The following is a 13632-nucleotide window of genomic DNA, read 5'->3' on the forward strand; positions in this document are numbered from 1 at the left end:
TAAAAGTAGACGATAGCAGACAACCGGATTCTTAGTGAAAGGGGCTGTGTTTAACGTTTACCTTGACATTACTCGACTTTTATAGATCACGCAAAACGTTATCCAGGAACTTTCTGAAGTAATGTTAGGCTACGTGAGACGTTTATTTTTATTTTTAATTACGATATTTAAATAGATGTGTGATTGCTCTGGTCTAGGGGCGCATAAATTGCAGCCTTGAGAATCTAATTTTCTCTCGGAAACTCCCTAGTCATTATCTGAACACTACAACAAAGTAGTGAAACTGTACTGTAGCCTACAACATTTCATATCATACAAAGAAACAATAGCTTCCACGATGGATTGGGTAAGTCTGGTTTTAACATTATATGCCTGCTGTGTTGTATAAAATGTCTAGGCCTAGTTTTCATCATCTTTGATATTCCACATTCCTGTGTTTGGGTTTAAACTGCTGGACAAAAAAAACATGACGGTAAAAGTTGATGGGATTTTTTTTTTTCTTCAACAAAGTAGCCTACTACTATATCATGTTTAGGAATCTGTGACTATCACCTAATTATTTCTCCTTCCTCACAGTGTGCACATATTCACATTCCTTCAATGATTTCTAACACATTATCCATTATTTGACCAAATACTCAAGTGACCGCTCTAACAAAGAAAATAAATGTCTTCAAAAATAGAAGGCAATCGGAAGAGAGGCAAGATTGTCGTGGAAATATTCGGTCAATCATATTTCACAAATACCGAAGCATGTGAGTTCAAATAGACTTCTTATTACTTCATAAAAAAAGCAGAGCTGGTTCATGAATACAACTGCCTTCCAGTCTTGGCACACACGTTTTATACATTTGTTCTCCTCAGGTCACACTCAGTTACTCCTCTTAATGGCTCATCACCTCTGGCATTTAGCCACCGTTATCATATTGCCTTCATATTAGGGCATGGAACCCGTAGAGCCACAGAAATAGACAAAAATAGACCTTCACTCGCCTTAAGCCAGGTTCATGCATGTAGGACCATAGTAACAGACCTTGGCACTCTACGGGAATAACCATACATGTCATCCTGCTAACTCCTCTGAAAGGGACACCCCTATTCTGGAAAATACCCAAGAGGTGTAACCATAGCAACAGTACATAGTTGGCCATAACAGTTACAGGAATAACCAGTTGTGTCAAACCCCTAGATGGGTGCATGTCTAATGGTGTCTAATGACCCAGAACACATATAGAGTGCACTAGTTTTGCTGGCTCCTTCTGAAATAAGTACTGGAAAATTCACAATATGATCAGGTGGGACCATTATAGCCAATGAGGGCAGATTTGCGTGTTTCGACTAGTTGCCAAAGAGTCAAACTTTTATATCGTATTTTTATTTATTCAGGGTTAGACATAAAGTTAGAAGTGTTGTTAATAAGATCAATGGTAGAATTGGGCGTGGTTTGACTTTGTTTGCAGTTACTAGTGACGACCAGGCACGACTCCCATATAAAGTGTCTTACTTTTATCAATACACTCCTTACAACCTAATCGTTAAGAAATTTAAATTCGATCAAATATGGCAGAAGACAGATTTTAGGCCCAGTTATCCCTCTCTCTTTGCCTCTTCCTGTCACGGTTTTCTAAAATAGAACCCAGAAGCAGACCAGGACAAGGAGAGTAGGAAGAAGGTGAGTATTTATTTACAAGTTTAAACGTAGAGGTAGAAAGATCCAGGTGGCGGAGCGGGCAGCGGAGGTGAGTTGATGGGAGTGAATAGGCAGATCCAAGGGAGTAACAGAAACCACCGACGACCAGGCAGGGATGGGGTGAGTGTTCCGGGTGAATGACTGTAGACAGAACAAACAGAGGTAAGTTCAAGGCAAGCAAGACGTACAAAACAACAAAACAAACTCTATCAAACTGGAGGCTGATACGCTGGCACAACATACTGTTCATGGCTAATGATCCGGCAGGGAATGGATCAGGGGCGAAAATCTGATATCAACTTTGGAGGGGACAATTACATTAAATTTTCTCAAGAGCAATTCCTGAGGGGGACACCAAAAGTAGTGCTGTAACACATAGCCTACGTTGTAATATGTTAAATGTATATTGAGGAACCATAATTACTACTACTGGATAATTGATAGGTACAGTAGTTAACTGAAGGGTTGTCACAACTTGTTAAAATGTTTAAATCATTATAATACTACTTCTAATAATAGTTATAGCAGTGTTCCTTATCAGTCCAGTATGTATGCAGGTATTTGTATTTACAACCAACAATACCAAGCAAGGTCAGTAGGTGGTAATGGTACTGTACACTGTATGGGTGCAGTTTTCATAAATACAATGAACATGGTGTGATCTCGTCTAAAATAATCTCCATTGAGAACAAAGTTGGTCTCCGCACTGAACTGACCTTTTTATTTAACCTTTTCTGATTCATTTATATAGTCATTAAATATGTGGTTTGAGTCTATTACAACATCTTTACAAGAACAAAACGCTCAGAATAAGTACAGTTCTAAGCAAAATAACTACTTCAATGAAAAACCCAAACAAATCAACCAAAATATCCTTCAGAAATACTTAGTTATTGTTCAGTCAGTGTCTCAACTCTTCAAACAACAGCTATGGACAAGTATGTCACACAACGTATGCAATTTTAAATAAAATAAATAATTAGTAAGTGTACTGTCATGTACTAAAAACTACTAAACATAATAACAAATATCATACTATACACCAGGGGTTCTCAAACAGGGTAGGTGGACCCCTAGGGGTCCCTGGTGTAATGTCAAGGTGTGTATGAACGTATTCAGCACAAGGATTCCAGTGACTTTACATATAATATAGAGGGGGTGGAGGTCCCTGAGGACCACTCAAAACCCTGTCTGGCTTTCCTCAAAATATGCAGGGGTTCCAGTACTCAAAAAAGGTTGAGAACCACTGCTATACACACTACTGAACAAAATAACAAAACATATGTTTGAGGGTTTCAATGGATCCAACAAATTGCTGGCAGATATTTTCCCTCAAGACTGTCCAGCCTGTCTTTATGTACATTACAGACAAAATTCTGATCTGCACCTCAACTTGGTCAACCAACCCCCGCACCTCCACTGGAAGCCTCCTGAGGACCTCTGCTGCCTCTCCACTGCTGCTACAGGGGTATTTGTTGTGAAAGAGAGGGATCTGCACTGAAAGAGAATCTATGTTTAGCTCAGGGTACTGATCTAGAGACTCATCCAACTCCCCCATGAGAAGCGCTCTTTCCAACTTTTGCAGGACATTTAGACTGTCCTGGTCAAAACGGTCGCCAAACTGAACCTCCACACCATCCAACACTTAAAAACATTCTGCCCTATAGTGATCCACTGCTTTGCCAGCAAATCATCTTGAGTGTGACTCAATGGATTCAATCAATGTTGTTGCTTTCTCATACAGTGCAAAGTAGCTTTCATCCTCCTGCTGTTTACCCCACGCGCTGGATAACTGGACACTGATTGGATTTAGTTGGTGTGCTGTTACAGTTACAAAGTGGCGGTGGGTTTGGCAGTTTTGATGTGCTGTGAATTTGTCAATGGCTTTTCTCCAGTTCCTAAATCCTGCACTAATGAAGGCAGCATCTGCTCTTTGGCCAAAAGATGGCTGGCTTGAAAACCCTTGGCTACAGTGAAAACACAACACTCCTTTTATTGATGGATTATAATGTAGCCAGGGGAAATCGCGAAACCATCTCTCTTGAAACATCAACACTCTGTTGGCAATAGTTTGCAGTTCTATAAATTGTGGGTGTGGCTGATATGGTTTTGTGCCATCACTGAGGTAACTGGACAATGCTGTGCCACTGTCCCCTATACTGGTGCTGCTGGCAACAAGGGACACCTGGTCCTGCCGTGGCTGTGACACTGTCCTCTGAAGTCTCTCTCCTTGGCTCTTTCCCTTTCACCACCCTCACTGACTCACAGTCTGTCTCCTAGAAAATAAATAAGGTGTTTGCCGTACTCGTAACTACCGGTACCCAAAACTACACAATTAATCACAACAGCAATACCATTGCCGTAAACAAATCTTAGTTTAGTCACCAGTTTAAGTTGAGAGCGGGGGTATCCATGGCATTTTCCAATTATGTCCCTATTTTACAAGTCTAAAAAAGAGAGATCATTTCATAATGTTGCCAAACAAAGACTCAACAAACTTACCTGAGACTCCCTGTCTCTGCCAGTCTGTCCCCAGCTCTGCTGTCTGTGTGCCATCTGTTGCCTGCTCTGCCTAATGACATCATTGTGAAACATTTCCATTAGCATTTCACTTCTTTCTAATGAACATCTTATCAACTAGTCTTTGAGATATTAGGCTACTAGAGTTCTTACTTTGCGTTTTGGTGTACTGAAAAATACTCTGATGTCTGTATTTTAACTTTTTTCTGACATTTTTCTATCTGGCAGGCTGGCTAGCTGCACAAACACACACACAGTGTGTAGGTTATTTACAGTAGGAGATGGGCTTCTATCATCTTATCTTCTATCATTCTATATGTGCTTCGATCTAAAAGGTAACTAGCAAATGTGAAACGGATTGCAGTGACAAGAGTTGACAGCTGTATGAGTTCACCATTTACACAACATATGCTGCAACCTTTGGTGATTTTAATATAGTTTGTTTCATATTGGCTGGCTTCCAACAATAGCTGAATTTGCAAAGCTAGCGAGCACCAATTCCGTTTCTGTGGTGTTTGCTATAATTTTTGCTATCGTCAGTTTACTCCAAGATCGGCACACATGTACTTCAAAGTCCCATAGCGACAATTTAACTTTTGCAACGAGACCATTAAATATATTTAAGACAATGGTATAAGAGAGTGTAGTTCTGTTCTGTTCAGTTTGGACTTCAGTTTATCGCTAACCTTATCACGGGGACTTCGAAGCACTACAGCTGCATGCTGATCTTGGAATAAACTGACCATAGCAAAGATTCCATCTTTGACGACGCCACATAAATGGAATAGGTACTAGCTAGCTTAATAGTTTATGTTTGCCCACTAGCTCTGCAAATTCAGCTAGTGTGTGTGTAAACCCTGCCAACATCTAAAAAAAAATACATTGCTATGGCGCGATTGACTGGACTAACCTCACATCAGTTACGTGCATTGAGTGCCTTTCAGACAGTAGATACGAACCCTCTGTTACCTGCCAGATAAGGAACTGGCAGTGGATCAAACCATTGTGAGGCAAAGGGAGGGGGGTCGCAATCTTTTGAAACTTAGAAACGCGCTATTAAGTGTCTATAATCAGCACAAGTGCTTTCATTGCGTATTATTAATATTATTGAAATTACATAGTTATGTTTACAGTGATATATTGGGGGGGACAAATCATTATTTCCCAGGATGGGGGGGGTCGTGTCCCCCCCGTCCCCCCCAGGATTTCCGCCTATGGAATGGATGTCAGGTCAGAGCTTATGAAGTGGAGGGGTGATGATCAGGACCAGGTGTGCAGATAGCTGATGGGATACAGGTGCGGGTAATCAGAGATCTCCCAACTAGCTCCGTCGCCCGGCAACCAGACAGGGTGCGTTCCAGGACACCGGAAAAACACTCCAGGACAGAACACAGGCAAAAACAGACTCAGGAAGCGGGATTTGTGACACTTCCTCGCTGTTTGAAAGGAAATGACTGGTATAAGAAATATGGTGGAAACTAGCCCATGCCTCCACCAGCCCAATGCTATTAGATTTGTGGGAAGTAGTGAACGATTGGACATTTTAGGTAAAAGGAGGTATTCTAGGGATGCACCCAAATCAATCAGAAGTGTAGACTAAATAAATACAATATTTAGTTTAATGATTAACTATGTTTAATATTTCTTGTTCCAACAGGACAAAGCTAGTCCGTTCCCCTCTACCCTCCTGGAGTCATCAGGTCAAACGTCTCCCGGTACCGCTTTACTGCTGGGTCTGGTCGACTGCAGGAAAACACCGGGGCAGAGTGGAACTGAGAGAGGAGAAGAGGAACATGGAGATTTGATATCATTAAGTAAGAACCATGTTGTGTGGATTTGACTACAGTCTGCTTCTGTAACAATGAATTGATTGATTATATATTGATTAAAATATCTGTTTGTTCCACCCAATTTTGAGAAGTTTTTTTTATTTCAACTAATTGTAACATTCTGTTATAAAGAGCACATGTTCAACTTCATAAAAAAGCATTTTGCTACAAAAAAGGTAGGAACAGTTTCACCAAATTAAAACAAGAGTTCAGTTCATGTGACAGGGTTGACCTTAAAATGAGGGACAGATGTAAATTAATCACTAATTACATGAAATGAATAATGTTCAGAAATGACTGTCAAAGTAACCAAATAACTAGGGCTTTACATGCACACTAATCATTTCCTATTAAACTGATTATGGCAGTAGGCTGAGTTTGGCATTAGTCATGTAAACACCTTACTCTGCTGATCTTAATTGGTGTAAGGTCATAACAGAAGGAAGCATACGCCTTTAAAAACACCTGGTTTTCTGATCAATCTTTAGAATGATTAGGACATGTAAACACTTTAATCAGAGTTATAGAGGTGTATTTAATCTGCATGTTCTAACACAAGCAGCGCCAGCTAACTTCTTTTGACCGAGTGCAGTGAGTTCAGGAAAAACTGAAAGTATGCAGCTTAGAAATAGTTTTCACATACAAACTAAATTTGTCATAACTCAGAATTAAATATGCTTCAAAAAAATAACATGGTCGCTGTGGTAGAATGTTTATTCTGATTGGCCCTTTTCAAGTCCCATCAGGTAGCCTGATTTCAGATGTGTCCATGTAAACAGGTTTATTAAGGAAATTGTTCTTTCAAGGCATGTCAACATTTAAATCAAACTCTTATACTAATTGACTTACAATAATCATATTATTCTGCGCTTGTAACTGTACTCAACAATGGTAAAACTTGGATAAATTATTGTATTAGTTGGGTTAAAATCTTTCTAGAAGTGACACAGGGTTGACGGAGGGACTTGTCACAATGCAGAAACTTGTCACTTTAGCAAGTCTTTATTCATAATAAAAATCTGATTAGTCGAATTCTCCATGTGTTCATTATTAAAGAGCACTATTTAATATTACAGAGATTTAAAAATCAATATTGGTGCACAATTTCTACTGGAAAAAAAATCAAAAGGAATGCAAAGGGTATTCATTTCATGGAAGGACCCATCTGTTTATGGACCCATATTTGCAAAACCTAACTATTCAATGTCTTTGTTTCACAGGGGACATCCCTAATTGTTGCTCTCTTAGTGGGAGGGGCTTATCATCTGGGGAGCCTCAACAACATCATGATGCTGACAAGAAAGAGAAGAGTCTCTCCAGATCAGAACACCTCAAGAAACACCAGCATAGAGGTATAGGGAAGAAACCTCACCACTGCTGCTCTGACTGTGGGAAGAGTTTTGCTAAACAGAAGGAATTGATATTTCACCAGTGGATTCACACCGGTGTGAAACCGTACCACTGCTCTCAGTGTGGGAAGAGTTTCGCTGCATCTAAAACCTTAAAATCTCATCAGAGAATTCATACAGGGGAGAGCCCTTACCCCTGCTTTGATTGTGGGAAACACTTCAATCAATTAGGAGCCCAGACTACACACCAATGCATACATACTCGAGAAAAGTCTTATAGCTGTGATCAGTGTGGGAAGCGCTTCAGGAAATCAGACCACCTGACTACACACCAACGCATACACACAGGAGAGAAGCCTTATAGCTGTGATCAGTGTGGGAAGAGCTTCAATCAATCAATACACCTGACTAGACACCAGCGAATACACACAGGAGAGAAATCTTATAGCTGTGATCAGTGTGGAAAGAGTTTTGCTCTAGATTTCAACCTGACAACACACCAGCGAATGCACACTGGAGAGAAGCCTTACTCCTGTCTATGTGGAAAGAGGTTTGCTCATTCAGCATCACTGAAAAACCACCAGAAAGCACAAACATGTCGTCTTTCATCTCCCTCCTCTCCGGCACCGGTTCCAGATCCCTAAATAAAGTTCAATAGAAAACATCTTGTGAAGAGTCATCCAACTCCCATTCTCTATCAGTTAACTAAGTCTGATTACCATGGTAACCTGTATAGCATAATATGCAGCTCTGTATGTATCAAGCGTATTGGTGTAGGAGTGCTGTGTGTGTGTGTGTGTGTGTGTGGTGGGGTGGGGGTGTTCAGAGCTGTATCTTATTTAAATAACTCATATTATCCATTAAATAATGTAGAATAATGTTTCAACAATACAAGGTGTCTATTCATGTATTCAGTAGATCAATAAATTAAATCCATTATCTGCTTCTCACTTCTTTTATATGTTGTTTTTTATTTGGAACAGAGGTCTCTTCTGGAATAAGTATGCTCCAAAAAGATCTAGACATATTTATTGTAAAACCCTTTACCAGGTTTTAGTGCAGCTGATGGGCCATACAGAAGAATGCAGCTATAGGAAATGTAGTTGTGGTTCTCATCCTCTGTCTCTCTGGCTTCATGTGGTTCAGGTGAGCATCTTTCTAAGACTTATCTTCCACTTTATCATTTTGATTTATCAACGTGATTGTTATTCAATGACTGATTCATTCATTTGTGTAAAAAAACATGAAGAAAGCCTCCAAATCTGACAAGGGTCACAGCAGGGAATGGACAGGTGAGTTGAGGTCAAAATGTATTTATTTTCTTTCAGATCTTTTTTATCAGTGCTTGATTAATCTTGCCTGGCACAGTGGAACCAATGAATAGTCCCAAGGTATGTTGATCTGTCTTTTCTCCTCCAGGGAGACTCAGTCCAGTTTATGACAACGTCTCAGGCATGGCCATGGCCCGTACTGCAGCACAGACGAGCAGGGTGACGTTCACTACACCAATGTCCACCTCTCTTAATAACCAGGAAGTGCCTCTGTACTCCCCTGTCCAACTGCACCAACCCAAGAAAGAGGATGACGATGTCCAGTTTGATGATGTGAAATTCAACCGCCCCACTGCTGCCACAGTCAACAAACCCAGAACCAAAAAGACCACAATCAACAGACCTGAACACAACAAGACCTGAATTCAGGATGGGCTTCCTCTCACTACCATATTTGGAAACGCCAAGCGGATGCTTCACATTTCTACATCCGGTGAAATATCTGTGTCATTGTTCTGTGATACTACAACAGAACAATTAGACATTTCACCAGATGTAGAAATGTTCCAAATGGTACCTTGTTCCCTCTAGTGCACTATGTAAGGAATAAGTGCCATTTTGGATGCACTCTGAACACAAGAAGTTTCAAGCAAAGTTGCATTATGGACAGGCATACTGCACTTGAATTTTTAAGGTAATAACACTTAATTAACTTCTTATGGCTGCAGGGGCAGTATTGAGTAGCTTGGATGAAAGGTGCACAGAGGTGCCCATATTAAACGGCCTGCTCCCCAGTCCCAGTTGCTAATATATGCATATTATTATTCATATTGGATAGAAAACACTCTGAAGTTTCTAAAACTGTTTGAATTATGTCTGTGAGTATAACAGAACTCATATGGCAGGCAAAAACCTGAGAAGTTCCACTTCCTGTTTGAATTTTTTCTGAGGTGGCAGATTTTCAACCAAGCTCTCAATGAAATTACAGCGAGATATGGATGAGTTTTCACTTCCTACGGCTTCCACTAGATGTCAACAGTCAACAGAACTTTGTCTGAAGACTAATGTGAAGGGGGGCCGAAGGAGACAGGAATGAGTAATCACTGCCACGAGCTGATCACGCATTCACCATGCACCTTCACATGAGGAGGACGTCCGTTCCACCGCTCTTCTGAAGTCAATCTAATTCTCCGGTTGGAACGTTATTCAAGATGTATGTTAACAACATTCTAAAGATTGATTCAGTACATCGTTTGACATGTTTCTACTGACTGTTACGGAACTTTTGGACATTTCGTCACGTTATAGTGGAGGCGCTTTGTGACTTTGGAATTGTTTACCAAAAGCGCTAACCAAAGTAGCTAATTGGACATAAATAACGGACATTATCGAACAAATCAAGCATTTATTGTGGACCTGGGATTCATAGGACTGCATTCTGATGAAGTTCATCAAAGGTAAGGAAACATTTATCATGTATTTTCTGGTTTCTGTTGACCCCAACATGGCGGCTAATTTGGCTATTGTTCTGAGCTCCGTTTCAGATTATTGCATGATTTGCTTTTTCCGTAAAGTTTTTTTTAAATCTGACAGCGGTTGCATTGAGAGGTATATCTATAATTCCATGTGTATAACTTGTATTATCATCTACATTTATGATGAGAATTTCTGTTGAAACGATGTGGCTATGCAAAATCATTTGATGTTTTTGGAACTAGTGAATGTAACGCGCCAGTGTAAACTCAGATTTTTTGTTATAAATATGAACTTTATCAAACAAAACATGCATGTATTGTGTAACATGAAGTCATATGAGTGTCATCTGATGAAGATAATCAAAGGTTAGTGATTCATTTTATCTCTATTTCTGCTTTTTCTGACTGCTATCTTTCGCTGGAAAAATGGCTGTGCTTATTGTGGTTTGATGGTGACCTAACATAATCGTTTGTAGTGCTTTCGCTGAAAAGCATATTTGAAATCGGACACTTTGGTGGGATTAACAACAAGAATACCTTTAAAATTATATAAGACACATGTATGTTTGAGGAATTTTAATTATGAGATTTCTGTTGTTTGAATTTGGCGCCCGGCACTTTCTCTGGCTGCTGTCATATCGATCCCGGTAGCAGGATGCAGCCATAAGAAGTTTTAAGCCAACCTCCATAGCATGTACTATAGGGTATACTGTAGCGTTTAATATAGTATACTATAGAGTCTACTATAGGGTTTGATATAATATATATATTATATATAATATAGGTCTTGGACAATTTCTACATGGGTCGCAGGCTCATGGCTTGAGACTGAGCTATGGCTTAAAGCTTTGCTTTGTATATCTGAATGGGAGCAAGATAATATACCAACTCGTCATTGTGCAGGTTTTGTTTTAGCTCTTTGCGTGTGTTTTAGCGAGAGGAAAATGTTGCCCATAATGTTTTAGGTCGTCATAGGTGATGGCACAACAAATTGGGGAATCATTACTGTAGCTTCATTAATGCACAAGACTATACACCCTATAGTAAAGGACTTAACATCGACTTAAGACCCAAAATATTGCCTAATGTCCACGTTTTATTGACTTAAGTCCATGTTACGTCTACATATCTCAAGTCTGAATCGGGCCCTTCATACACATCATGCATCATGCACATCATGCATTTACCTTGTAATTGTTCTGATTTTAAGTAAAATGTTTTGTAAAATGCAGTATAATTTATAATGAGAATAATTTTGGGTTAAACCATAACTTTTAAAAGTATATGCTGGGCTTGATTTCACTTAGTAAGCTCCATGTATTAAATAACACATTATAATCAGCTTTATTTAATGAGGCCTAACAATAAATCTACACAGTGATTAAAACCTTTTCTCTTTCCGTCCTGAATGAGGTAAATCACAGGTCGCAGTCTCCAGATTACTGTCGCCTGAATCCATTTCTCTTTCCCTGTCACACTTGTTCTTCCTCCTGGAAAACTCAAAGGTGTAGTCTACCATGGTCATGGTGTTTCTTTTGTTTGGCATGTTTTTCTTCCACTGTTTTAGCTAAGTCAGGTTGGAGTAGGTTGAAGCGTGTTCGGATCTGGCGCTTCAGGAAGAGCTCAGCAGGGGTCCGAGCTCGCTTTACTATCTGGACTGAACTTTCTGCTGCACCATTCAAGGCAGGATGGTAAGCAGGAAGGGTCTGCTTGATTCCATTGTTTTTTAGGAATTGTTTGAAATCAGAAAAGACCAGCTGGGGTCCATTATCAGAGACAATTTATCACAATCCATAGGCTGCAAACAGCCTTCGCAGGTTTTCGATGAAGTTTGTTGATGTCATTGAAGTTATGTGAAAAACTTCCAACCACTTTGATTCACCGTCGATTATCACCTCGTAAAGGAATGTTCTCACCTAGCAAAGGAATGTTCTCACCTCGCAAAGGAATCGTCTCACCCAGCAAAGGAATTTTCTCACTGCGTTTTCTTTAATTAACGGCAGGTGAGTCAGAGCATCATGGTAACACAGTTCCGAGACCAGAGAGACAGCGGCCTCTGTGTCTAACTGCATGTCCAAATCCTTTACATCCAATGTCACATTCATTGTAACGCCCTTTTTCCCATTGGAAGTAGTGTAAACTGTATACAATTCAAACAACTTTGAATCTTATTCCCCCTCAGGAGACTGAAAAGATTCGGCATGGGTCCTCTGAACCTCAAAATGTTCTATAGCTGCACCATCGGCCTCCGACCGCAAGGCACTACAGAGGGTAGTGCGTACAGTCCAGTACATCACTGGGTCCAAGCTTCCTGCCATCCAGGACCTCTATACCAGGCGGTGTCAGAGGAAGGCCCTAAAAATGGTCAAAGACTCCAGCTACACTAGTCTTAGACTGTTCTCTCTGCTACCGCACGGCAAGCGGTACCGGAGCGCCATGTCTAGGTCCAAAAGGCTTTTTAACAGCTTCTACCCTCAAGCCATAAGACTCCTGAAAAGCTAATCAAATGGCTACCCAGACTATTGACCCCCTTTACGCTGCTGCTACTCTGTTTACTATCTATGCATAGTCACTTTAACTCTACCTACATTTACATATTACCTCAATTACCTCAACCAACCGGTGCCCCTGCACATTGATTCTCTGTACCGGTACCCCCTGTATATAGCCTCACTAATGTTATTTTACTGCTACTCCTTCATTATTTGTTCTATTTTTTTTACTTAACATTCATTTTTCTTACAACTTCACTGTTGGTTAAGGGCTTGTAAGTCAGTATTTCACTGTAAGGTTTACTACACCTGTTGTATTCAGTATTTCACTGTAAGGTTTACTACACCTGTTGTATTCAGCATTTCACTGTAAGGTTTACTACACCTGTTGTATTCAGTATTTCACTGTAAGGTTTACTACACCTGTTGTATTCAGCATTTCACTGTAAGGTCTACACTTGTTGTATTCAGCATTTCACTGTAAGGTTTACTACACCTGTGGTTTTCAGCACGTGACAAATACAATTTGATTTGATTTGAATCATCCTCCTTACTCTTGCATTGCTCTCAGCAGCATCAACATACTGTGTCTGTCCTGCTCTGCGGTTCCTACATGCAGAGGCAATGTGTCCAACTTTAGAACAGACATGCATTTCTCATTTTTGAATCTGCAACCACGAGCAGAATGTTTTCCTCTGCAACTGTAGCATGGTTGTGTAGGGGAAGGGTCTCCGAGACCCTCCCCATTAGTGATTAAGGGGACCTTAATATTCATATGTTCTGCTGCAGGCCTTATAATAGATACTGTTGCTGTGTGTCTAAAACTCTGACACTATACGTTGCACAAGCATCTATATTAGTCTTTGTGGTTATGCTCTCGCTGTTGAAAGAATGTGCCTGCAGGCTAGGCTTGAGTCAGACCGGAACAACGTACAGAGCTGAGATGTAAACAATGTCTGGTTTTGACACTTTGATCTCGTCTGACAGTGGAAAATTCTAATGATAC

The 13632-nt window shown here is 40.2% G+C and overlaps 1 protein-coding gene across 1 annotated transcript; it reads left to right on the plus strand.

Annotated features, from left to right (window-relative positions):
• Positions 1-241: 241 nt before the first annotated feature.
• Positions 242-8273, plus strand: LOC120032418 (zinc finger protein 3-like). Its single transcript, XM_038978522.1, has 3 exons — positions 242-346; positions 5868-6024; positions 7260-8273. Exons 1-3 carry the CDS (start codon positions 338-340, stop codon positions 8030-8032), a joined length of 939 nt encoding a protein of 312 aa, XP_038834450.1. The 5' UTR covers positions 242-337; the 3' UTR covers positions 8033-8273.
• The last annotated feature ends 5359 nt before the right edge of the window (positions 8274-13632 follow it).

The sequence above is a fragment of the Salvelinus namaycush genome, chromosome 39, assembly GCF_016432855.1.
Source record: "Salvelinus namaycush isolate Seneca chromosome 39, SaNama_1.0, whole genome shotgun sequence".
NCBI lineage: Eukaryota > Metazoa > Chordata > Actinopteri > Salmoniformes > Salmonidae > Salvelinus > Salvelinus namaycush.